The 27,939-nt window shown below is 36.0% G+C and overlaps 1 protein-coding gene across 3 annotated transcripts in view; it reads right to left on the reverse strand.

Annotated features, from left to right (window-relative positions):
* N (neurogenic locus Notch protein) overlaps positions 1 to 27,939 on the reverse strand; it is a 110,377-nt gene that overhangs the window by 15,568 nt on the left and 66,870 nt on the right. For all 3 annotated transcript variants that reach the window (XM_035092412.1, XM_035092410.1, XM_035092413.1), the window contains 3 exons: positions 20,992 to 21,348; positions 20,016 to 20,171; positions 15,164 to 15,346 (listed from right to left, as the gene is read on the reverse strand). In XM_035092412.1, coding sequence (XP_034948303.1) covers positions 15,164 to 15,346; positions 20,016 to 20,171; positions 20,992 to 21,348 — 696 coding nt within the window. The remainder of the gene's footprint in view (positions 1 to 15,163; positions 15,347 to 20,015; positions 20,172 to 20,991; positions 21,349 to 27,939) is intronic.

Consider the following 27,939-nt stretch of genomic DNA (forward strand, 5'->3'; position numbering starts at 1 on the left):
TTCTAATCATTCTAGGGGAAAAATGATTGAACTTTGTACTATGTGTATTCCAATTATACCCCCTGGTGTGGCTATCTATAAGTATGATGCATATAATAATAAACGATCTGACCTCAGTGATGATTCTTCTATTTTATTCATTATAGTTTGACACTCACCTGTAACAGAAAAAAAAAACATGGTAAATAATGATTGAAATTCATGGTTTATTGACTTTTATAATAAATTTAAATGCTAGATTAATGTAATGAGATAATAAAAGAGAATTTGAGTGTGATAAAAATCAAGTGTACCGTAGACTTGTTTCCCTGCAAGTAAGGCAGGTCATCTCGGGCGTGTTCGCGTCCGATGACGACCTTCGGCCTCTCCCGCATTTCACATCTCTACTCTCAATGCTCCTGCGAGTGTTCAAGTGACTTGAACCCGCGCTTGAGTACCGCTATGGATCCCGACATAGTATCAGAGTAGTTTCAAATGGCATTGCTAGCCTACATACTTGGTATCAGGATTGGACTGCCTTTCTCGAAGTAACGAGTCCGAGTGAGTAGAGAAGATTCTTCATGTGGAGTCTAGAGGAAGAGATAACATTGTGGCTTTTAGCTACGACCAACTTTAGACTCTCTCAACAACCAAGTGAGGGGAGATGACAAACTAATGGATACAGAATCGCTTCTGTGACTCATTTCCAATTCATTTCAAACTTTTTAGAAGTTTATTATTTTTTTCTTTCTTTTTGTTTTGTAAAAGAAGAGACACCAGACTTTTGAATGGTAATTATCGTTCTACGAGATATAAATTACAACCTGAACGGGTAAGCTGGAACCCTCCTCTCTTTGCTGGGTATTTTTTTATTTGTCTCTCTCATCTCCTCTTTTTTTCTGCTCTTTCTTCGGGTCCAGAGTCAAACAAGAATGAACTTGAAGACCGTGCAGGTGATCATGCAGGTGTTTCACTGTGAAATAACGCTCTGCATAACCGCAAGCGGTGAAAAGTTTTGGATCTCTTTAGCCTCACACCCCTTTTACTTGTAACCACGATTCTCTTTGTGTCTCTTTTGAGTGTATCTTCAATTGCTGTGAAAATTATTCTTTACAGTTATTCTTTATTGGTCTTTCAAAATGATTCAGGCTATGACAATAATAAAAAATTATAGAAATAACATAGATTTATTTATTGCCAAGCTGTTTTTAATAGTTGTAGTGATCTCATCATTAATTATACCGTTGGATTTATTACTTTTTTTCACACTTTATCTCTCATTCTTCTATTCGTTTTTTAGTTCCCTCTTCCGTTGTATAATCGTACTCTTACAAAATCTTAATACTAAATTATACGATTGGTGTAATTGTAACCTTTCAAACACTTGAATTTCAACGGAAGAACCTTCATCATCACATCACCAACCGAAAAAATACCCCAAAAAATCCTCATATAACTTATGAATCATAAATTATCATTTATGATTTAAAAAATCACATAAAACTTTTCAAACCATTGATTTTAGCGATTGAAAGCCGAGGAAGAGTTTCAAATTTAATAGTGACCAGTGAAAGTAGCTTCTAACATCAACGGAACCATTAAAGGACACTTTTGGAGCTTAAGATTTCTCACTTAGATGATAGATAACAGAAGTGTACAAGGATATATACCCTTGAAAGATTTACTCATAGAGAAATGCCTTTTTGAGGGTCGTTAAAATCATTTTACGGTCTCCCATGAGAGAAGTGATGAGATAGAGCACATAGAAGTGGTTTCTTACGTTGTCTCCAACTCCATTAATATTATCAAAAAACCAACATTTATTATCTAGACCTTTTAAAAGAGAAACGAGGGTCAAATTTGCTAATTGTTTTTGTGTCGTTAAATTGACAAATTAGATAACAAAAAGAAATGGAAGAATCTTGTTTCACTTAAATGATTATCATCAAGGACCAGGGTGCAGTGATGAGAAGTCAATGAATTTCTAACTGGAAATTGATGGATTTGCTGAATGAAAACAGTACTAGTGTTTGAAAGGAGTCACGTAGGGTGTTGGGGGCTCGACCTGACCATAGTGAAGGCGGCTTTCGTCTCGTATTCTCGCCAAAACCAATCAAGCACAGCTCGGAATGCGGTGTGGTCTTGTAAGTTCTCTTCCTCTTCCTTGTTTCAAGTAATCCAGCTACTTGATCCTGACATTTTAAGTCCATTGACCCGTTTCTAATTAACAAGTCACCAGGGAGAATCTCATTTTCGTGGAATATGCCAATCGTTTTAACTTGAACTCACACTGAATCCTGCTTGCTATGATGAAGAAACAAGTGCATGAGATGCAATTAAATAATTGGCTCATTAAGGCGTCGGTACGTTTTACGATTCTTCCAACAACTCACCGGACACCAATCATGCCAGATAACATGGTATAACGGCAAGCTGTAGTGTCTTTTCTTAACTGAAAGCCAAGAGGAACATGAAAAGACCTCGCTCATCTCCAACAACCATTTCGTACCACATGAAATCGCATATCTCGCGGCGTCAATTAGTCAGACGACATCTTCAGCGATAAATCTCTCGCCGAATTCACAGCCAGGTTTCTTCCTTACTGTATACACTGCTGGATTCTCTTTTTTTTTATGTTTCATGAAGAAGAAAGAAAGAGACTTGACAAATCGAGTTTTCGACAATCGTCCGCTTGTCGAACCACAGAAAAAGAAAGAAGTGTCCTTTGAAGATCAACAGATCGATCGAATGTCAAGTAAGTCCATGCTTAATTAATCGATCTCCTAAGGGACTTCTCAGCTTCCTTAAAGTCGCTGAACTTGTTGAAAATTCTCATGAAACACGTGTGGTCCTCTAAGACCAACCAGACATTCAAAGTTTCTCTTGTTTTGTTTTACTAGAATCTACAAAAAATTGATCCTTTCAATTATTTATCAGGCTATTTGATGTTGAAACATTAGCTAAATTTATAAAATTCAACGGATAATTATTCAAAAGTGTTTTTAAGTTACTAGACAGCAAGATGAAGTTAATTAGCGTGCAAACTACACAAATATATACGCAATAAAGACTAAGTATTACGTATTGATTCGATTATCAAGATTAATGACTAGAAATTGTGACTGAATATGAAGAATGATTTATAGTTCTCTGAAGACCATAGATATAAAGCTGCGATATTTATTGGAGAAAAATAAAATAGATGCCTACACACAACGTTAAATATGTCAATGAGATTCTAACACATTACTTTCATTTCCTGCAATTTTTTTTTTTTTTTGAAAAATCTACGTAACGGGTTCAGTTCCTTCTGGACATAACGTTTGTTAATCTACCAAATTGTTGCGGAAAGCAGCAATTTTAGAAGAAGTTGAGAAATATATAATACGAAACAAAGTGAGTTAAATTGCCGCAATGTTATATAGACGGTATTCAATTCTTTCTTTCATATACTTTGTTTCTTCCTCGGGCTATTAAATCGAACAGATGAATTAATAACATGGGAGTATTTACATCATAAAACGTAATAATATACGAGATCATCGACTTTGAAAAGATTACTTCAATTTTTTCGTAATAATTAAATGCTAACGGATAATTGCGATTCATTTAGGGGTTTTTTTATGATTATTTTCGGGTGAATTCTTTCCTTGATTTTCGCTCTTCTTGCTTCCATCTTTCGCAGCAATACCTTCTGTTGCTGGTGCTGCTACTCAGGTAGATAAGAATCAATTTTAAAATTCATTGCCCAAAAGTGTGAAAATAAAAAACAAAAATACTGTTCAAGATTTCCAATAATTTTAATGAGCTTCTCTGTTAATTATTTTCTCAAAGTTGAGGAATTTTAGTTTAAATTATAGATATAAATAAATTCTCCATGACTTTCACTCTCGCTTCTTTCTTGTAGTAAAATTCTAGTTTATCGGCGTGATTAAAGGATAATTCTTATCAATCTTTTTGCTTATTACTATTAATCGTAAAATTTTCTTAACAAAATTTGAATGCATTGACCGCATGGCTCTCGACTTTACGCACGACTTACCACGAACAATATCCTCACGATCGGTGTAGGTAACCGAAGGAATTTATGATTATTTTCTCAAGGTGGAATACGAGAGAGTACAGAGAAATGAGCTGTCTTGTAACTTTCTAAAGCAACTAACTAAAGCAGAATTACACCAATTCGTATACGTTTCCTCTCTCTATTATCTTACTATTTTTCTTGACTACCAATAATTCAGCGGACATCTTGGTGTGTATAAATAAGTAGGATACACAACCGTCAAAACGGCAATAAGATGAACAGTTTGAGTTTGCCGTTCTCACCGATCAGAATCAGTATATATCGATTACCCCGAATCGTGACGCGGGGGCGCGAGATAAATTTCCACCAGTGGGTCTCCCGCGGGCCCCATGATCGGTGGAAATAAATTCAATGAATAATCCTTAAGAGTTAGAGTTCAGGAGGTAGAAGAAATATAAGTGGGGAAGGGTAAAGGAATCGAGACGAAGAGGCGAAGAAGCGAATAAACTACGCCGACCGGTATGGGCGTGTTGCACATCCAGAGAGTTGAAGTGGTAGCCTCAGGACATCACGAGCCCTCTTCGTGTTCTCCCACCGTTCCTTCCTCTTCTCTCAGCGATCGTCTCCACTTTACCTCTTACTCGTCCAAGAAGCCTCTTCCGCCGATAATCATCATCCTAAAGGAAGTCAAGCGTCCACTACAAAAAAACCTATTGCGTCTAACAAACTATCAGCTTAACGAACTTTCTGCTTTTCCACTGGTATAGACATTATTTTTTCTATCCCTTAAACACTCATTATCGACTCTTGAACTTGAGCTACAAAACTCCTCAGTCGGATCAACAGAAACCATCAAAACATCAAAACTTTTTTTCCCTTCTTCCTAGACTTTATCCTCTTGCGATTCGCTGGAATTCCCTTGTGCTCTAAGGAGGACGATAGCATCTGGCAAATCGCGCGCGATTCGCGTCCGTTACAGCTAAAACGACTTGAGCCTTTTACGCGCTTCGCCGACTTCAAAAGCGGTATCTCCTCATCCTTTTTCATTCTCGTCTTGCTGCATGCCCCCTACCTGTCCACCACCATGTATGATGTCTCCTACTTGCTTTTAGCTTTGATGTCCTATCGACACTTCTATAGACGTTTGTGCAAAAAATGAAAATTGTATCAGACAGTCGCAACAATTTATTCCAAATGACTTACAGGAGACAGCCAGGAAAAAAAAGGGAGAAAGGACGATACTCCTTCGAGACGATTAAGGCCACCGGAGTTGAAATGCGATCCTGCGGAGATCCGCGGGGGCATCGGTCTCACACCCGCGCACTGGCATTTCCTGACTGGGAATTATAACTCACCTACCTCGTCTTCGTGGTCAGATAGATTTACGCAGATAATCCTCGTATTCAACGGTAGTTTGAAATTACTTCAAGAGCAACTTTTTAAATAGTCTTAGTAAAATGGGATAGAGGTGTTAAAGCTTGTCTAGTTATGATGCTACTACTTGCTGCTATGCATACATAACGCATTTTAAAGCATTTTTACGGTCTGTCTAGTATCTTAATTAAAGAATTACATACGTTTGAACGCCTCGGTAAATGAATTTTTTTCTAAAGAATACATTTCATAATACATTATATACTGTTTATTGATTTTTAAATAGCAGAAACAATTTATTTATAATTTTTTACGATGAATTATTTATTCTCAAATTATTTCAAGTACTTATTTATTTTAATCTATGGAAAAATGCTATTTTTAATATTTTATTGTAGATAATCAGTATGACTTTTTGAAATGCTTATTAATAATTGAAAGAAAATATTAACTGTATATTAATTCGTGAAAAAAAATTGCTAAAAGATTCCGTTAAGATAAACTATTAAATTTCAAGAGTCTTTGCTTTAACATTTTTATCCTTAAAAAAAAATCTTTTTAAAGCGCTGAAGTGTATGTAATTCTTTTAACTTTAATGTGCGTGGAAAATTTCAACAAAGAATCATTAAAATACAAAAGCCCAACATGATTGACAATCACCAAGAAGAGTAATTTCTTGGCGCCAAAAATTACATTCACAAGTCGGTAAGATTAACCCTGATATCAGTCTAACATGATAGATAACGAACTTGGTTGTCATCTTTTCCTTTTCCCCTTATGTCTAGCAGACTAAGCTGAGCGTAGGACTTTTAATGAGCCATCGCGGCGGGTATTCCCCTCGATAGGATCAAGAAAAGCATTGTTACCAGCAATTGTCTTGAGCAAGGTCGAATTATCCACGCTTTTTCTCTCCCTTCTATCGTTATCTATATACTCTTTATCCTCCTCTTTGCAGTTCCATTCTCCTGTTAACGCAAAACTGACGGTAATTTCCTCAGTATGTCTTTGAAATATGATTAAAAAGCATAAACAACACCTGCGGCTTGTTAAATAAATTATTATCAAGATGTAATAATAAAACTGTTTTCATTCATTTTTTGCCATTGCTTATTTTTCATTAATCTTACGACTATTTCCTTTAATCTTTATTTTCTTTTTACTTCGTCACTACAGCTTTTCGCCGACAACTCTATCATCACTTTTTATCGCTGCTATTTGCTCGAGTCTTCACTCTCTAGATGAAACAATTTGTCTGTGAGCAGTAAAAAAAAGACAAACACGATTCGCGCATCCAATTGCTATTTCACGTGTCTTAGTACCGCGTGTCAGAGCGTTGAAGCTCCGGATGGAGATGAATAGTGTCTTTACTTTTAGAATTTTTATTTCTGTACAACTAAACAGACACACACACACACTTGTGTGCCCAGTAAGCCGTAGATCTCTTATTCCGTTAACATGAATACTATCGCAGTGTTGCTCTTGGCGAGCAGTAGCCGGGAGGACATATAATCCTTGGAAAAAATCAAGAACAAAGCACCCGCTCTTTAAGGATAATTATCGAACGTCACGGTTATGGGGAATAATGGGCACGGATAGGCCAAGACAAGTCCGTATGAAGAGATATGCACATGGAGATGCTGGTATGGAGAATGTATAGATAGAATGTATGGACCTAGTATGGCCAGTCTTCTTTTTATTTTTCAGTCTTTTTAAGATCCTTGAATTATCCAATGATCGTTTTATTCTCTCGTTAACTCGTTTATGAGCCAGCTGCTTGCCCTTTTTCGATCTCAAGGAAGTTTTTAGTGTTACATCAAATTTAACAAATTTCTGTTATTCATTTATAATAGGTGTATAATCCCTTTCAGGAGATTTCTTTTTTAATGAGAAAAATTTCTCAGAACTGTAACATAAATTAAATGCAGAAATTATTATGAAATCTGTGTGATCAATAGTCATATTTGTTGATCAAATATTTTTCTAAATAAAAATAATCATGAATTACCACCCGGAGATTATAGTTTGTGAGCCGGAAGTGCCATTTATATTCTGGAGAATAATATTTCTGTGTCTGGTGAGTCGATAACGTTATAGGAAAAGATGGTGGTGGTATTGGAGAAGCGAGGGATTATCGGACGGTCGAAATCTGCATAGAGTCGTGAACCATTAACCGTGTCTGTAGAAACGATTTTATGGGCCTCCATAAACTATTTCCCTTTTTCTCGTGGGGCTTTTTTGACTGAGGTTATTTCAGATTGAGTTACGTAAGAAATATATTTCATAGATATATGGTTGCCTTTAGCCAAGACCTGATATATATGTGTGCTAGAAAATCCCCTCGTTCAGTTGACTTAAGATTATTTAGTATAATAAATGAAATTAAGAAAAGACGTGAATTTTTCTGTTTTATGGGGGATGGAGGATTTGATTAAAATTATTCAGTCTTGAGGATTTTCAAAGGGGGAATAAGATATAGATTCTCGTAAAACTATAAAGTTGTGGATTACCTCAGTCAGGATAATATAATCGTGAGAGGTGGACATATAAAAAATACACTGCAATCTCCTAGACGTTTATAACACATCCTCCCACAAAACTCAATAGTAAATGCGGAAGAAAGACCATGAAACCTTATCCTAAAATCTTTTCGTGTCGTCGTCTGCAGTTGAAGCTTTGATACTTTTTCCTTTACTTTGCTATTTCTCTTATCTTCGTCGCCATTTTATTACCACGAAAAAGTCGTAAATTCGATCGTACAAACTGAGTAAGAATTGTGGATAATAAACGGTAAGATATTTGCAGAAGAAAATAAAAAATTAACTGACGGAAGGAGAAAAAAAAAATTATTGGAATCAATGCAGACAGACAAAGAAGCTGTAAGGGAAAATTGAAAATTCTTGGTGGTGAAAACCAATGATGGAGAAAAACTTCCTAACCACAAAGGGGTAAAATTCCATTAAAACACTTAATGAAAGAAAAAAATTTTGATAAAAAAACGGAAGCTCAAGGCATTGAGAAAATGATTTTTTTTTTAACGTAAAAGGATGTACAGAAAGGAAGATGACTCAAAGTGCAAACCACATTGGGCGGGAAAGGTGAGAAACCGATCTGCATAATAAGAAATCGAGTCGAGAAAGAACCTCTTCCCTAACCCTGGACGTTCGATCCTCCGGCGTCGTTTCTTCGCGTGATTTATGTTTTCACGGGGAGAACTAAGAGAAACATGAAAGAAAAAATGCGAAAAAAAAATAAAAAATAAAGTACAAGTGTCTGAATGATAATTTTTTTATCAACAATTTCATCAACAATTCAGCCTGAGATAAAAAGAAATCACCTCTGGTGATCACGAAAGCTAATAAAAATAATAAGCAATTGAACTCTTTTAAAAATGTGAATTTTTAGGATATTCAAGAATTCATCGATCTTAAAATGTAGTCACGGTCTGTCTTCATGCATTATTAAATTCGCACATTTGTTTCTTTCTGAAAAGGCCACTGTGCATTTGCAAGAATCCTTTTTTGGTGGACGAGACCATTTTTCTGTCTGGATAATACGAAAGAATTGATCAGAATACTCGAAGGATTCTTGTTTGCATTTCAAACGTACCTCCTTTTCTCCATATTATTATTTTCTTGCTAAATATATTCCCGTTCTCCATGATATGATCGCATTCGGAATGTCATCAGAGCATTTATATTATGCAACGCGGTCATTTTTATACAGTTACAATCTATAGAAGGACGTAAATAATAATATAAATAATTGGAAAAATTTCAAGGCATTTTAGCTGAGGGTTTTAATGATGTCTTACAATGAGGTGTGTCTCAATGAGGAAATTTACTTGCGTCAAGTTCAGGGTCAAACTCCTACGCATTAAGAATGTATTTTATATAAGGTCCTATCGACTTAACTGACTTCATGTAACGTATACGAGGCTTGCACTGGGATTAACAGAATGTAATATCTTTTAAATAAAAACACAATGGAAGTTAAAGGAGACGATAATGTTCTTTGTTTCGAGCTATACACCTTTGCGTTTAATAGCCAAATGTTTTTTTCTTCAAGTGAAGACAGAGTTAATCGTTTGAAATTTTATTGAGGCTCTTGATACTTCCTCGCGTGCCTGAAAGATTTCTTTCTTCGTATTCATTTGGTATGGTTGAAAATAAGAAAAAAAAATAAATTTATTAGAGCTACATTTCTGTGCGATACTCATCATCATATCCATGAAGATCATTTGAAACGACTTATTAGTTCACTTCACGATACTGTGCATTCATCTCCAAGGGTGAATCTCATGCGACTGCATGCCGATCTATCCTCGCAAAACCCGTCGATCTTGTTCGCGTGCAACCATGTGGACCGTCAGATCTACTGCTGAGCTCGACACAAGACTCATGAGAACAATAATCATATGAAATAAATATAAATTGGTGAAATAAATATTGAGTTTTTATAATTGAATCTTTTGATTTGTTGCATTGAGAAACAGACATTTCATTTTGAAGTAAAAACTTTATCTTTATCTTTTTCTCTTTATACTAAAATTTATTATTATTATTTTAATTTCTTTGATAAAAATAATAATAATTGAAATTTACACATGATTGTTTTTAAAATAAACATTGGGTTTTTAAGAAATTAATAATAAAAATGTGAAGCTTTAATTAAAAGAAAATAATCTCCACAATTGAATTTATTGTACCCAAAATCATTTGCATTGATTATATTAAATCAGGTTTAAAAAAAAATTGGATCCTTGAATTAAATTGTTTGATTACAAAAATAAATGATGTCTCTATATAGCTATAATCCAAACATGTTCGCGATTTTTTTATTTCTAATTATTTTGAAATGGCCCTAATAAACTCGGTTATCTCCCACTGTCGACAATGACAGGTCTCGTTAATAATTAAACGCAAAGAAACCCCAGCTGACGATATTATTACAACTTATCATTTATCAAACAAGCAATGTCATGTGTATCAAAATGATCAATCAGATGATCACAACAACTTTCTTTACACGTCTTCTTACTCTAAAAAAAAACTACATAAACATCCTTCCAATTATTTCTCTTCAAATTTTAATCATTTTTAAAAAATCTGAATAATAATTTTATCTAACAAGGATGATACAAACGGACAACTGAAAGATTGAATATAAATAAAATTCAGTAAAACCCAGCAAGGCGGCACCTTTCTGACACAGTATAATAAGGACAGAAGGTCGAATCGAGACAGATTGTAGAAGAGAGTTGAAGTGAATACCTTCACTTTATTGGCGAATGTGGCGATTATACTTCGTATATAGTAAAAGGGAAAAGAGGTGTTAGTTGTATTCATGAATAGTATGTTCACGTATGTACCATCGATACAGAATATACTAGAAGTAAAGGTGGTAGCCAAGTTCTTTGGTGTAGACTTTAACGAGCACTCTGAGACCTCAAGAGGAATAGGAAGGAGCACGTTTATCGTTCGGCACATGAGAAAGTCTCAAGGAAAATAGACGCGCCTTGGTGTTCGAGATAAAAGCTTCAGCGAACTCAATTCGCAACTACTTTGTGTTGCTTGGTTTCAGTATAATACTCTTCTCAATGTTTACGTTGAATAATTGGCGAGTATGTTGGATAAAGAGACCGCCCATTTAGAATTTTTTCAGATTAATACATTTAATAAACGGAGCTTTTAAGAGTACGGAAGATTGCAATTAATTCTAGATACTAATGAAGCTCCGATCGTTCCGGAAATCGAAGCAATTCTTCATTCGTGATCATGAGCTGCTTTTATAGATCGTTCAAGTGCTCTGGCAATAATTGATCTCCTTTTACAGTGACATTGGATTTAATATCAATTTTCAAACTCACAATACATGATTTATCGTGTGGAATATCGTTTTTTTTTTATATTCGCTGCAAACTACATCTCCAACAATGAACTAACTTTAGAAAATAAAATAAAAATATCAAACCATTTTGCATAATTAACTTTTTCTCAAAGTATCACAAAGTGTATCGTTTAAAAAAAAAAGTTAACAAAAAACAATAATAACTGACTGTGATGTTGACATTGATGAATAAAACCATAAATTTGTCCTTAAAAATCAGCAGAATCTCCAGAAGATTGACGTAAAGGTTTTATAAGTTAAAATTGGCTATTTTAGCCACAGGAACAACATGATAGTGTACTATAGAAATAGCTTTTTTTCTTTTTCTTTCTTTCACTTTCAAGCTTCGCACCCTTTTGTATGTTTGCGGTGCAACGAAACAACTTGCTCGGGTTCTGTACCACCAACCTGAAGACTCGCGTGACTAATTGCACAGCCAGTCCGTTCATAATTATTTACGTTGGCGTATGCAGGAGACTCAAGAAATCTAAAGTTCTCAGAATGTTGGCTTTTGTTGAGGTCATTCAAGTCAGGTGGCTCTGAGTTGGTTGTTTTTTTGGTTGAATATTTTTTCTTATCAGAGATATATATATTATTTAATAGAGATGATATTTATTATGATGGACAGGAGTATTTAATTGATTGCTCTAATGAAGTAATTGAGTTAATTAGTGTCGCGCATGTTTTGAAGCTGATGGTATTAATAATAAAAAAGTAAGAATGCAGTTGTGTTGCTGTGGAAAAATATTACATTTTGCGGCGAGTTGAGCAAAGATTATATCGACACTTGGTACACGCCTGCTCGAACTTCTTTCTTCTCGTTCTGCAACTTATCTCGAATCTGTGCTTGCAACTCTCTTGTCCCTTCATCTTCTCGCGTGTCCCTCTCTCCTCTTATTCTTCTCTTTCTCGCGCGATGTCATCGTAAGTAAAAAACTAGACGAAGATTTCTCGTCGGAGCAGCTAAATTGGTTCAGATGCCGCCGATTGCGTCGGCTTTTCTCGTAAAAGAAAAAAAAAAAATAACCTAGTGAGTATGGACACTGCAGGGACAGCAAGTCACGTTCTATCAAGTTTCCTGCATGCTTGTACGACTGATTATATGAAGATTTTTATTCTCTATCTAGTTTCACGCAGATGATATCATAGAGTGGGTCACCAACAAAAATATTATTTTTCACTCTACGTGACTTGAAAGATTAAGTATATTTAAATTTTAACAAGTGTCATCCACCAGAGCCAACGGATATTCATTGAAATAAAAATGTCCTGCGTGATGCACGACCATTCGTCAGTACAATAATTGCCAGTGGAAGATGAACAAATCGATAAATCAAACGAATAACCAATCAATAGCATGAGATAGTTTGATTTTTTTTGCTACGTCTTTTGAATGTCTTTTTGTGCACCGAAGGACTCCTCATTTTCGTTCTTGTCTCTCTGCAGTTGTATACATCGCCATACGAGACAAAAGGTAGACATTAATCGCAAGAATCCCTGCGGCTAACGAGCTGCTTCTTTCTCGCTCTCATCTGTCACATAGGAAATCGTCGACGATGAGACCAGCGTGACGACTCCTTTGGTCACGGGATGAGCGTGACCCACCCTTGAATCAAGAGAGAACGAGAAAGAGAACGTGTGCGTGATCCTCTGGCCCATGAAACGACGTGATGTATGGTTATGCTCTAGCGAGGAGGGCGTGTAAACGCGTCCTCTTGATACCAGAACCACTTTTCTCGTTTCTTTTTCTCCCTTTCTGCACTTGGTTTGCTTTTCGACACTATCTTGAATTTCTCCAGCCTCTCAGACAAAGTCATATAATAAAGTCTTTAGCATTAAGAGAAACAAACATTAGACTGCACTAAAGTATTCATATTGCACAAATGAATATTTATTTTATGATAATTCGATTATCGAAGAAAAAATGGTTTATTGATATGACGAAGGAGAAGGAGGGTAAGAAGATGAAGAAGAAGAAAGTAATGGAGAACAAAAACATAAGCAAATGGATTAAATGCAACAAAAATGAACGACCTATTGTGTCTGAGGACAATGCATATGTGGCCAAAGGGTCAGAATGAGTAATGCGAGGAGTAATCTACATCTTTGATAATAAATATCACAAGGCCTCTCTCTCATTTCTATTCTTCTTTCATCTTCCACGAATAAAATGCATCCTTGCAATCTAGACTTTGAATATTGAGATATTCTTGCTACAACTTCTCAAGTTACTTGACAAACTCAAGTGAGAAATGCTAAAATAATATATACATTATCTGTACACTCATTTAATATTCCGTATTATTTCAGTTAAGAGAAGATATTTTTTAAGAGCTTCATTTTTTACGTTAATTCAAAATATATCTTTCAACATGATGAAGGACAATCTTTTTATATATACATATACATTCTCCGAAGCTTTTAGCGCAGTTCAGTGGATTCTTTTACAAAGAAGAAATGAAAGAGGTAAAAGAGGAGAAAAAAAAATGTGAGAGGCGACGAGAAGATGGAGGTAAAGAAGAGGGAAGTACCGAAATGGCGGTGCTTGGGAGGGTCTCGAGGACAAGATAAGCCTTTGTGCTGGACACGAAAAGACCTCTCGTCTTGGGACAACAGATCCCGTCTGCTTGGCTCACATTTCGCAAGGACCAGCATCATATTTTATAAAAAAAAATTTCCTTCTTCCACTCGTTGAGGTCTTGAGGAAGCCGCCGATTTTATTATTATCATTATTACAGGCTTTTATTTTTTACTCCTGCATATTTCATATTTTCGACTTAATTGAACAATAACTCGCCTACAGCATCATTCTCAATGTCTGCACTTCATCAATGTCGGTATATCAATTCTCCATTTCTTCATATATTTCATTTATTCCGTCATTTTGAATTATCCGAATAACTAGATGTGATTTAATGTTCTTACGATGACGTCGATCGATTGGCCTGTCCTCGATCAATAATTCACTTTTTCTTTCTCTCTCTCTCTCTCTCTCTTTGTTTCCAGCACCAGGAAATACGATTGGAGGTAAATCAGATGGCAACAGCCAGAGAAAGAAGAGAGAATAGTAATCGGTGAAATCGTTCCTCGCCAAGCAATAGCAGCAATTTTGCCAGTGTACGTTTATCGCGTTTAATGCTCCATTTGTTGCGCTCCAGGCCCCCCACTATCATAATCATTTTTTTTTGAGTTCATGAGCTTGCTTAAATTCTCGTCGTTACTCCACAAAAATAATCATGTGATATTATTCTTGAATACTGAATGGTAATTTTATATTCAAAAGAAATTCAATTGATGATTTAGAAAATATTCTTTATCTATTGTTCCTTTGCTAATAAAATATGACGATAAAATTCCTCTTCACTTGTAAGAATTCAATCTCTGATAATAGTTAATCGTTTGTTCATTTCCTGAAATAAATGATTCTTCTTTTCGTTTTATTCTACTTGATGTTACTTATTTTTCTGTGGTTTCTTCCGTGGCTTCTTCCAACTGAGATCGATAATAGAAGTGTCAGACAATTAAGCTAAAACTTACGTTCCTACTAGAGGTGAGAGTTACTGACTCTTCCACATGAACCTTCATCCGCTGTTTCTTCTTCTCTTACTTTTCGTTCTTTACCATTCTCTCCCTTATTCTTTTCTGTCTTGGAATTATCAGATCTGGTGGTTGTCATCTTGGAAGAATTTACTGACGACATGACCCCAAAGAGGAATACGCGCGTGCGAGACGTTATCATTCTCAGAACATCTCGCGCGATTCTCGCGACTTTTCACGCCACGAGTTTCCGGCGTGCTTTTTATTTATCACACTCACTATTGTATACTTCTCTTTTATGCTTTCCGTCCGAAAAAGGATAAAATAAAAAAGGCAGATAAAAATAAAAAATGATGAACATACCTGGCATGCAGACACAACGAAATGTTCCGGGATCATCAAGACAGGAACCATCATTCTGACAAGGATGAGACTCACATTCGTTGACATTTGTCTCACATCTTGGTCCAGTAAATCCTTGCGTACAGTTGCAGGCAAAAGAACCAGGCGTATTAACGCAGATACCATCATGCTCACAAGGAGAACCTGAAATAAATGTTTGTATATAAGTTAAGAGCACGCTATAAATAACTATTCCAATGTGTAGATGAAAACAAAAAGATTTAGCAACTAGCAAAATAATAAAGTGCAAGCAAAGTTTCCCACAAAGGCATTAATAAATGATATGTTTTTTCACCTGAAAGAGTAATTGAATTCAATCGAATGGGAAAGTCTTCTCTCTCGATAGTCTGTTATGGGAGTATGTATAATATACAAGAGCTAAGAGACTCGAGAGCTTGGAGTTTGAGTCGAGTGATAATTAAAAGGCGAATGGACGCACGCCGCATGATTAATACGTCCGTAGGCCACATTGAAGCTTGGGTAAGAGATGGAAAAAGAAACCCAATCGAGAGCGAGAGTCCTACAACTCTTCATTGCTAATAAATGCATCCAACAAAAATTGTCTTAATTGGCTATTCCATTTTCGAAATTGGTCCAAAGTTATATTTAATGATAATTATATGATCGAAAAAGTCAATCTTTAAATATTACACTGATGATAATAAATGCATGAATGACATCGTAATAATCAAGCCTCCAAGCTAGTAGTGATTATATAGCAATAGAAATGAGTTTAATTGCTAACAAGATGATTGCCTAGTTAGCTAATGTATAGCGTGTTGACGAATTACGTGCATAAAAGTCAACGACAAAAGACAGAGAGAGTTTACTATGGTCATTCCAAGTATACATTGACGCGTGATCAGGATTTCCAATCGACGGAATCCAGGGTGCGATTATGTTCTGACCGTAGATGGCCAACATGGTAGTATAATATGTTAGAGCAACGTCGATAAAACCCCCCAAGGGACACGCGATGGAATGAGAAACTCTACAAAGATTGTTGTGTGTACACCTGCCATCAATTATCTCATATTTATGGACTTTTCCACTGGATCTGTAGGTATTTGCTAAAAATTTTAATCCGTTTTTTATTTACTCATCTAAAGGATGGTTAATTAAGATTAACATTTATGAGAAATACTCGGGTTTGATGAAGCCATATTTAATTGCAGAAAATTTATATAACTGGGGGATAACTGGGAGCAGGAGAGTCAAGGGGCTGTAGAGAAAGAAGAAAACGATAAATGAGGAGGAAAGAGCAATAACGCGAGTTCTCGCATACCATTCTCGTGTAATTCGCATCCGTTTTTCCACGCATTGTAATTGCCGCCGTGCGTCTTCTCTCCAGATGCGCTGACGAGAGGGCGAGCGTGCAAGAAGTGCATTGCCAGAACGTGTTTACAGTTCCAGTGGCTCGTCGCCAATCATCGCCAATGTGCGATTTGCGAGATGTATAGAAGATATAATGAGGTGGAAGATAAGGAAAAAAATTGGATACATTATGAGTAGGTACTAGGATTTTTTTCTAGTACATATAAGATTGTTAAAAGTGATTGATTTCCCAAAGAAGCTTGTCTCAGTTATCGATTAATATCCCGGTCTTATATCCTTAAGCAAAATTACCCAGTTTCTTTTTCGTCATTTTCTTGACTCATCCCTACTCCTTGTTGTTCGAGAAACTCATATGAAACTCGGGAGGAACTTAATCCACCAGAAAATATGCAATCTAGATAATAACAGAGTCGCAAAAGCGGTCGAGAGGTCATTATGGTTGTTATTAAACTCAAAATAACGTTTTAACGTTTAATTAGGTTTATCCTTATGACGCTGAGATGCTACCATGCACGAGATACAACACGTGTAGATATTAAATACTTCCGAGTCGTACAAAAATTGTAATATCCGCTCAAAGATTTTGAATAGAGGAAATAGATCATCAGCTGATGTTTTTTTGTTTGGAAGAGTCTTTGAAGAATCAATTATATGAGATAATTAAAATGCGACTTTTTTTAGTTGGAGAAGTTGGATGGTAAGTTTAGAAATTTTCGTGCAAACTGTATGAGCAAAAGTACAGCCTACACCCTCAGGTAGCCCCGAAAAAGGCCCCCAGGGATATCAGCTTACTCCGGCTGTTCATAGTGGCGACGCTGCCGAATTTCCGTGGCACAATGGAACTCTTTGTTCACTCCGACAGGTAGCAAAGCACTTTCAAAAAGAACGAAGATTCATCGACCAACAACATTAGTGCAAAACTTTTCTGGACCAAATAGTTTGAATTTCGTTATTTTGTTCTACTCTCTATCTCCTTTTAATACTTCAAACAAGAGGCCTCTGACCTAGTCTTATAAAGTTTCTTCTGGCAACATATACTCTTCCGCCTACAAGTACTCAAGTAATTCGACGCCGGACGTCGCTATAAAATTCTCTCCAGCAAGGCTTCCTGGAATTCTGGTATTAATTCATAAATTCAAAATCTCCTACACAATTTCATGGTGGTAATAAAAATTATCCAACAATTTGAACAAAATAATATTCTGTCTAGTGGTAATTGTTGTCAGTTGATTATACAACTTGCGTAAATTTACTGCAAATAAATTGTCCCTTGGAAGTGGCTAGATGTGTAGTTTACTGCTGGACAACGTAGATCTTGACGTAAGTAACTTGCTTTCTTCACGCTTTATCGCCTGGACGCGAGAGTTCAGACGGGAAATAAAGTTGTGGAAATAATGCGAGCGTCTTATGGTAGTAGTTTTATGCTGCTAAGTCATGTACGTAGATTTTACACGTGACTATGAAGCAAATAGCACCAGCAGAATGGAAAGATAGAGAAAGAACACGAAAAATGGGCGATAATTATGTTAGGCTGTTAATAAGTAATCTAGAGTTTCTCGCCATTTGTTTTTACACTTTCCATGTTTTGCAAATATCATTAAAGCTTATCCCAGCTAAGATCTTGAATTTAATTTAGAAAATATGAAAATAAATAAGCTCAATAGTTGAATAAGAAATAATGGTACAAAAGCAAAAAATTATACAGATTATTTGTGGAATGTTGATATCAAGTTGAAATGAAAAGACTTGAACATCGAAGCAGAAAATACGATGAATTGTTGTGCCTTTAAGGCATTCGTCTTTAGCAACAGTTCCATTTGCTCAAGTAAATAATGATGAAGGGGAAATGTTGTGAAGCTACAGAGAATCTTTTCCAAGTAATGCGCTTATAATTACACTCTTCGTATCCAGGACCTGACACTTGATCCCCAAGATCCGGAGTTTCTTGGCCACTGGCGAGGTAAAGAAACAGGGACGAAAGATAAGATCCAGAAAGAGTTCACTTCATGTGAATGAAGCAGAAAAAAAACCCTAATCTGCTTTCGAAGTTTAACAAGAAATTTCTTTCGACATCAGTAAGTAAAAATCTTAAAGAGAAAAAAAAATAGAAAATTCCGAATTAAGATGACAAATAAGCAGAGGTGTGCTTAAGTAAAGCTGCTGATAATCCAATTGATGTCAAACAAGCAAAAGAGTATTAGAGAAAAATTTTTAAATAATTAAGAGAAAAAAGTAATCAAGAAAAATAGATTGAATTCCTAATGAAAGATACGTGACTTGAAGAAGGTTGATGACACTGGACTGATCATTGAAGCAAAGAGGAAGTAGGATACTGCTCAACAACAGGGAGTACAGTTGCACATGAAATAATATCTTAAGAGAGAGAAACTTGCAAAAGTATAAGATGAAGCTGGAGTAAGGTAAGATGAGCCACAAAAGAAGTGCTTCTGATTATTAATGAAGTGTCTTTGTCTGGAGCGAAACACATTAACCGAAGAGTACTTCACCCACAGCTTTCTTGTTTTATTTATTATTGAGCACTACGAATGAAAAGGATTTACTTAGAATCATTTTAAAACCGCTCCCTTTGCTTATTCTTATTCCTCTTCAAGTTTCACGTTTTCTCTTTGCTTTCTTTTTCTTTCTATATTCTGTTGCCTTTAATAACATATTCGCATTCCTGACTAGTTAATCTTGCTTTCAAGTGTGTTCCTACTGATATACCTATAGCTATCTTGCTATCTCTGTTTCTCTCTTCACTTGTATTCTCATCTCTTATTGAATTTAAAACAGTTTAAGATCGTTAATATTTACTCGAAGAAGCTAGAATGACCACTCAATAAATCATCTGATAATTATGTGACATATTATCCACTAGATATCTAGGCAAATATCATCATCTTTATTCTTATCAGGTTTACAGTCGATGATGCATCAATAAGAAGCCAATCAGTGCGTAAAGATTCTTCAGACCCTATTAATTATTGCTACGTAAAGCAGTTAATGAATATCAAACCCCTAATCATATGTCGCAAATATCAAAAATGATTCTATAACAAGACATGTGTCCACAGAGTATTCAGTGACAACGAGCTTTGATATCGCGGATATGCCGATGAAAGATGAACGAGAAAAATGAAAAACAAAAATCAAGGGAATGGAATACCCAGACAGTTATTAAGGAACATCTTGTACCCCGCGGGAGTACTTTCGATCGCTGACGATGTGTCCTGGGGACATAAGATTACTCGTCGATGATAATAACGATCCAGAGTACAGTCGCACGATATTTAGTTTTTTTATGTGCTTCTTCATCGTCCAGTTTACCTCGCGGCTTGATCTTGATCCTACAGAAAAGTCAAACGACGAAGGAAGTTCTCTCACAAACAGATAAGATCATCTAGTTTTCTTCGTAGACGACATTCACTTGGCTTTTTTCTCCTAAAAGTAAGTACATAAACTTAAAAATTTTTTTTACCTTGTTTACACTCGTCAATGTCCTCAGAGCAATCCAGGCCTTTATATCCGCTTGCACAGGAGCAGGTGAAAAATCCATTGATGGGACTTGTGTCACAAATTGCACCCTCGTGACATGGATTTGATGTGCAGGCGTCATCCAGATGGCAAAGTAAACCTGTAATGATATTTTATTATTAATAAAATTCACGGTTTTCCTGCAATATAAATATAATTGCACCTTTTTTTTTAATTATGTTAAAAAACTCAACATGCTCCAAGCCATTTTTAGTAATCAAAAAATGTATAATTCAAAGAAATGAAGTTTTTACAAATCAACGTAACATCATTTTATAGAATTAATACTCTGGAGACTGTTGTAAAGTTGATTAAATAAAAAATATTTTCTCCCTTATCAAGAGAACCACAGAATCTTTTTATCTATATTATTGTCGCCAGCAACGATCATGGAGGTTGATTCTCTAGGACAAAAGTGTCGGTGTAACCAAACATGGTCTCGATGCTCGCAGCCAAAGAAGGAGATCACTGAGACACTCGTTACTCGTTGAGAATAATCGTGATGTGGGGCCCCACTGCTTTTACGTCTGTTCAAAGTGTTCACCGACAAATATAATGCTCCCCTCGATAAATTACTTGAACTTCAGTCGACCCTCATGTCCACAATTGCATAGTTTTATGTTTCTTATTTAAGTATTTCTACATCAACTTTTATGTATCTAATCATCAGTCAATTGAAATATATGGAACTTGCGGGTAGTTTAGGTCATTAATCGAGAATTCTGGAGACATCTGTCCTTATGTTTCTCTGTAGACCTTGACTCCAATAAGGATAAACTTTCTGTTACATTCTAGATACTCGTTGATAGAACAACTGTCAAGATACACCTGCTTGAATTCTTTAACATTCTTTTACTACTTGATGCCAAGATTCTTTTGTGGTTCTCTGTAGAATAGAAATCGTAAATTAATGCACTCACCAGTCTTTCCATAGGTACATTGACAGTAGAAACTGCCAACACGATCGATACATGTCGCACCATTGAAACAAGCAGCAGTATTGCAGTCATCAATGTTGATGCTGCAATCAGGTCCAGTCCAACCATTCACACATATGCACGAGTAACTTCCGTGTGAGTTGGTGCATGTAGCTCCGTTGTGACAAAGCGAAGGACGTACTAAACACTCATCAACGTCCACCTCACACTGGGGACCTGTGAAAGCTGGAGGACACAGGCATGCATACTCGTTAACTCTGTCCATACACGTTGCTCCATTCTGGCAATGATTTCCAATACAATCATCGATGTTCTCCTCACAATGTTGGCCCCGGAAACCTTTAATAACAGAAGAAAAAACGAAATTAGTCAACCATGAATAAAAAATCAATAAATGTTAATCATAATAATTGTATAACAGAATTCATAACTGTTTGACACGCTGAGATGAGATCATTTGACGCAATGATGCATTAATAAATTATTATAATAATTATTACTCGTGAGAAAATATTTAAAACATTGAGTACTGAATACAATGGTATTGATGAAAAGTGGATGGAGTAAAGATTGATTGGAAAAATGTTTAATTAATGGATAAAAATGATTGAGTAGGCGATGATGAAAGGTAAATAGCAAACCGGAAGATCATGATGGCTAATTCTTCAGCGCATCAGCGAATTGTCGCTTCTTCTCTTTAGCACTGAAGGTAAATCAAATATTTAGATGGTCGCTAATGGATTTGCGACGGCCTCAGCTGACCTTGCTGACTCCTCCCGGAGCTTCTTCATCAGTTATACCAACGTATACTCGATGAACCAAGACATGAGGTTCATTGAGCTCTTGATAACTTGAAACTATAAATGAAATCCATGACCACCGTAATGTAATGTCCATTAAACCGTAAAAATTGATTCTTAGATCCGGATTAATCGGATAATAAATTAATGGAACAAAGTAAATATAAATAATCGACGATATTTTTTAGATATAGAGTCTGTGTTAGAGAGTAGTATTGGAGTAAACATCAAGGAAGACAAATCGTTTTGGATAGTATTTATCGTACAAGGAAGGAAATCAACTGACCACAAAACTTAACGGAGTTCGATAAGAAGCGCGGGTGTTGAATTGATAGGGATGCGCGTTAATTTCTTTTTATTCATGTATTCGGGTGCCTAATCATGTCTACGATAGCCAGAACGTGGGAAAGAGAGCCGCGAAAGTCGAGAAGATAACATGGAAACGATACCTTCCTTCCTACCGGCTGACTTCCGGTTTACCCAATCCTACAACATGTGCATGCATTACTTTTACATTCATGAATGAACCAAATATTACATATATTTGTTATTATTTTTTAATTCAAGTGTTTCTGATGTTTTTTATTTTTATTTTTATAATTATCCTCATTCCCACAGATAAGTGAATATCTTTCTCGCGTGAAATCATAAAATAAATTAACAAGCTCAATTCGCACCAATGTTTTCTCACGTGTGTTCAAAGCCCGCGAAATTTATTCAACCTTTTTTCTTCACACATCAATCTGTTCTAATTAATTGATTCACACTATTCAAATGAATCATGAGAAATCGACTGGTTATTGTCAATAAATTTCAAAAATATTATATCTTATTATTAGAAATTTTTTCGTAACTTTTCTTTTTGCCCTGGACTTTGATTTAAAAGTATCTCGAGGGCATTCTTATCAACCTGGGTAAAATATCTCACTGGGTGATATATACCTGGTGATCGTGGCCCATAGTTAGCATCTAATGGCCCGCATAATTTATGCCCGATAGGGCAAGTTAACCATCCAATCTTTTATATGTATGTAGTCTGCATGTTGCTGTGTACACGATTAAACGCGTGTGAGACACTCTGGAAAGAACTACACAACGTTTTCCGCGCGCTCTTGCCGATCCACGACTTTATTATACAGCCAAGCTTATAAGATAGCATTAATATTAACGCTGTGATTTTTTTTTTGTCTCGAAATTCACTGCTTAGCCATTTTTTTCTATTTTGACAGACTTCCCGGAAGAACTTTAACCCGATACTTATATTGTCTACCTTTTTACTAGTCCAGAAGAATTTCTGTTCTTCGGGGTTTCTTCTCGGGTTACTCGACAGTCTTCATAACTATATCTCTTATATGAAATCTATCGTCTTGCTGGGATAAATTGATCTTTATTTTGCTTTATTTACACTTGCTTTGCTGTATTAAGTGCAAGCATCAAAGGGTGGAGAAGGTTAAAAAGAAGAAGCCACGTAAATTTGCTTCTTCACTGTAAAATAAAGTAAATCTTTAAATTTATTCAACCGAGGCAAATCAATTCTTCGGCATATCGATACGCACACGGCAAGAACAAATGATCTGACCGACTGCCAGTCACTATCGTACATATTTGCCCGTCAATTCGTTTCGCGGTTTTTACTTGCTCTGTGTCAATTTTTTTCTTACTGTTTGCAATCTATATGTGCTGAACTAAATTGTTTTTCATTATAATTAAAATGCACGGATGACTAGAGATTTTTATCAATTTTTTTTTCAATCATTCCAATCTTTCGTCACGCAATAACCATCTTTGGTAATAATTTTTTTTCTTGCTCTTCAAGAATGGAGAAGAAAAAAAAACGGATCATCTACTGGCTGATGAATGGATAGACTGAATCTTTTGAAAATCCTTGAGGTGAAAGTTGGTCTACTGTTATAAAAACGATGTATGGAAACAAGACTCGAAGAGTACCTTGATCTCAAGAAAGTCCCTGAAACTCGTTTTAACGAATAAACAAATAAATAAAAAATGAGTGCTCGAGAATAAGCAAAGAAAGAGAATACTGCACTAATAATGCTCGCACCCTTATTTCCATAACCCACTGTCCTCTCTTCTCTTCTCAGAAAATCTCCCTTTATCAGGTCGGCATGCAACGGGTGGACGGGACAAAAAATAAAAGCATCGAAACAAAATCGAATTGAACGAGACAAAATAAAATAATAAAGAAAAAAACGGTCTACGAAGTGTGCTCGTAAAGGCGTAGGTGCGTCGGACGGAAGAAACGAGCCTGCTACTTATAAATCAACGGCGGTCCCCCATAATTGCGATTGTCCGTGGTTCTGCTTCGTCCCCTCCGACCCTTCTTAACTCTTTTCACTACTATACACTACCAGGCCAAGTTCTCTCTCGTGTGTTGGTCCACCAACGATCGTTACATGGAACTGAATACGCATATGTTACTTTTGCGTTACAGATACAGACATTGAAAACATTCGCAAAGCTCTGAGAGGCTTTCGACATTTCGTTGTCTCAACTTTCTGGGCCTTGTTGTTACAGTCACGAGCCTGTACAAATATTTCAAAGCTGTCGGATCCATGCTCTGCTTCTTTTTGTTTATTTTCTGGAGACTCTTTGGGACTTCAATCAAATCATTTTTTTTTATCAATTAATTTTTATATGAGTTTTTTTGTTGAAGTTTTAAAACAATTGTGGTAAAAATAACTTCAATAAAAATTGACTTCTGATTGACTTTTGTTAAATGCAACTTTGTAATGTATTTTTAAATTAAACAGTTAATTTTTTTCTTATGTTTAAATTGAAATCATTTTACATTTGATTAAATAAAATCTTTAAAGTACACAAAGCCTTTAATTTTCTTTTAATCTCAACAAATTGTTCGAAGAATTTCAAATTACCTCTGAAAATATTTTTCAATTGTAATATATTTTTTTTGTAGAAACTCTAAAATAAGTCTAAAGATAGACTTCTAGAAAAATCGAAACAAATTAGTGGCTATTTGTTGATTATCATTATTATTCTCCACTTTCCAGTTTTTTTGAAAGAGTATTTACTTCCGGTTAACTTGGCAACTGAAATAATTTTTTTCAAGTGTCCCATTAAATGTTCTTTGTGTTACATTTCATGTATCCCTATCTGTTGGTCTACTTAACGAAAGTACAATTCTTTTTGAACCGTAATCCCTCAAACATAATTGGAAATCGTCGTATATTCGTGAATTCTTTTCGATGTTCTGAAATTCTTTGGAGAGTAATCCTAACATCCCACATATATCCGAAGCATTGGGGTGTCTTTCCACTCGACTGTCTTTCTCTCTCTCTCCATCTGTCTCTCTTTTTCTCCCTTTCTCTCGATGTTTCCCCACCACAAAGCTGTGTCTATATGTTGGTACACGTGCGTGTTCATGTGGTTTCTATGTGTGGCTTACACTGTGTCTATCCTTGTCACTCGCACGGAGGAAAAAGAGACTCTTCATCGGGATGAGGTGTGGCAACGTTGCGAGAGCGGGTGTGCGTCCTGAGGCGGACTGATCCTGGTGGGGACTGTGGGAAAATTCTCATGCCGCCGACTACGAAGATCAGTGACTCTCAATCTGGGACTTAATCAAATAAAAAAGCCAACTTTTAATCAAAATAAACTTTAATGTTGCTTCAAAATTTTCTACTTCACTTGCTCGGGTGTTTTTCTTCATTTCCTTCAGTAGTTTATCGCTGTTAAAAGTCGAGGAACTTTTTTTCATCTTGACTTTAATGATCTATGGATTAACTGCCGATAGAAAAGAGCACTGGATGTTTTTATAAAATCATTGAGAAGAGTTAGATTCATTGAAGTATCAAAAGAAGTGGAGAGAAGTGTGATTTAACTCCTGAATGAGAGACTCTGAAGGCTGTCGAAGGCCCGCGAAGTGAAGAAGGTTATACTACGGCCCGTGTTCCCCCCACTAAAAAGCCACGAGAGTGGCACCGGGTGGCCACGAGGCTTCGCCACAGGGGTGCAAAGGAAAAATCAGTCTTATTTCTTCGTCCACCCTGTGTGTCTTTTTCAGTTCAAAACCTGTCCAAGGTTACTCAAAAATATTCTTATTTCTTTTTTTCTTTTTAAAGAGCAAAATCCACAGCTGAAGTGTAGTCAACAAGAGAATACTTGAAACTTTCTAATAAAAATATTTGTGACCATTATTAGAGAGGGAGAATAAAAAATTGATTGTATAAATAAATAAAGAGACACGATCGAATGGGTCTCTTGTTTTCGATCGCTATCCCTTATCCTTTTATGGTATAATCATTTCACCGTGATACTTAGTCCTCGTTAGAGACGCCTAATGGTCTCTGTATCTAATATATAAGATTGGAGCACCCAGAACTCGATCTCGTTTAAATTTCTCGCCTTCGATCGTTTGAAAATCTCGTTAATCAAGTTTCTATCGATACTTTTATAGGAATTTAAGGGAACCACTTACATCATTTTTTTCCGGGATTTTGCAAAAAATTCTATTCCGATGAAAAATTTCTAGAGATCGGACGAGTTTGGAATTTTTCTTCTTTTTTTTTTCAATTAAAAATGTTTTCCCGTGTAGTTAACAATTTCTTAGTAATTTGTTTTACCATATTTACTCAGATAATTTTTTCTCTAGGGACAAAATATTTGAAATGGATATATTCTTATGTAAAAGAATAAATATTTCAATTTATAAGCTAAATTTTGAAACGTTTCTTTCAATTTTTTCTAATTTATTTTTATCCAACTATCCTTTTTAATCCATTAAAAACTGTATCATAAAAAGTGTATATTTATGATCTCCATTTTTCTGAGTGTAGCAAAATCAAGTAGTTATTCTTCAAATTTTTTATCACCAAATTCGAGATGGCTTTCAGAGTCACAAACCAGAATCTAAGAAACTCAATAAATAATTTAAATCATCCACAAAATATCGGCAAGATCCTGGTCAAGGTGGTCTAGCCTTCAGTCGCCGACATTTCATGAATTTAATTAATAGACTATCGACGAATTTATTCCTTTTATCGGTTCCCTGGTCCTTTGATCGCTGCTGAGAAACGAAAAAGCCCTTCTTGCTTCGACAAAAGTATGTGGAGATTGCGAGCAGGGAGAAGATTCGCGAAAAGACCATGAAGAGCTGCTCTTCAGAGTTCATTCTGAAGACTCTAGTGAGTTGGCGGCAACAGGTATAAGACAATCAACAGGTTGTTTCGCATGCCGGGCCGTCTCGAAGGCACGCCAACTAGTCTTTGCTTCTCCATTGCCCTCGGCCACCAATCGTGGGGGAGAAACAGCCGAGTTGGTCAGCGAAAAATAGAACGAAGCTATATCGAGTAAAACACTCGGATCATTCTTCTTTATTTTACAGAATAGAATCAGCGCACAATAGTTGTTGAAAAGTGAAAGATCCATTTCTATGTACGTGTGGATAACTAGTTTGAAGAACAATGGGGCTGTCATTATCGTTTGCACAATCGGAAGTCTTATTAGTGTAGTGAACCAATTTTAAAGGTTTCATTTTGACTGGAGTATACGTTTTTAATGATTGGGATGTGTTAAACTTTTTTTGTGGCTTGAATAAAGGTAGATTTATAATGAGACATATAAGGAGAGGGTTTTCTCGGGCGATTGGAGCACCAAGACATCGATCCCGTGAGACAAGATGTTTCCAGGTCGACGGTCTCAAAGACTTGTCATATCTTGGTTGCTATGGTAAAAGCGAGAGACATGCCGCAGCCTTGCGGTTGGACTTGCCGCATCATACGATACTTGAAATGTACGACGGCCAAGCAGAGAGATGTGAGTTCGAAGAAGACGAAAAAATAAAAAAAAAATAAAAAATGAATTGAGAGGGGATTCACCGGTGTCAAAACAAGAACCCGTAGGAGGCATAAGAGAGAAGTGAGTGCTATCACGCCCGCTTTATCTTGCTCCTAAAGACCTGAAGAATAAGAGAAAGAGATGAAGGTAAGAGACTCGAGACATACACGTGGGACCAGGTCGCCTTTAACTCTCCAAACATACTATTCTCTCTTCTTCGTCTTGCTTTTTCTTTTATTTTATCCTGGACTGGATGGACTATGGAGTACACACAAGTTCTCAGGGGAAAGAAGGGACGTGGGTGTGCCCTTGGTAATTT

The sequence above is a fragment of the Chelonus insularis genome, unplaced genomic scaffold (assembly GCF_013357705.1).
Source record: "Chelonus insularis isolate UGA/USDA-ARS -01 unplaced genomic scaffold, ASM1335770v1 contig_93_pilon, whole genome shotgun sequence".
Classification (NCBI taxonomy): domain Eukaryota; kingdom Metazoa; phylum Arthropoda; class Insecta; order Hymenoptera; family Braconidae; genus Chelonus; species Chelonus insularis.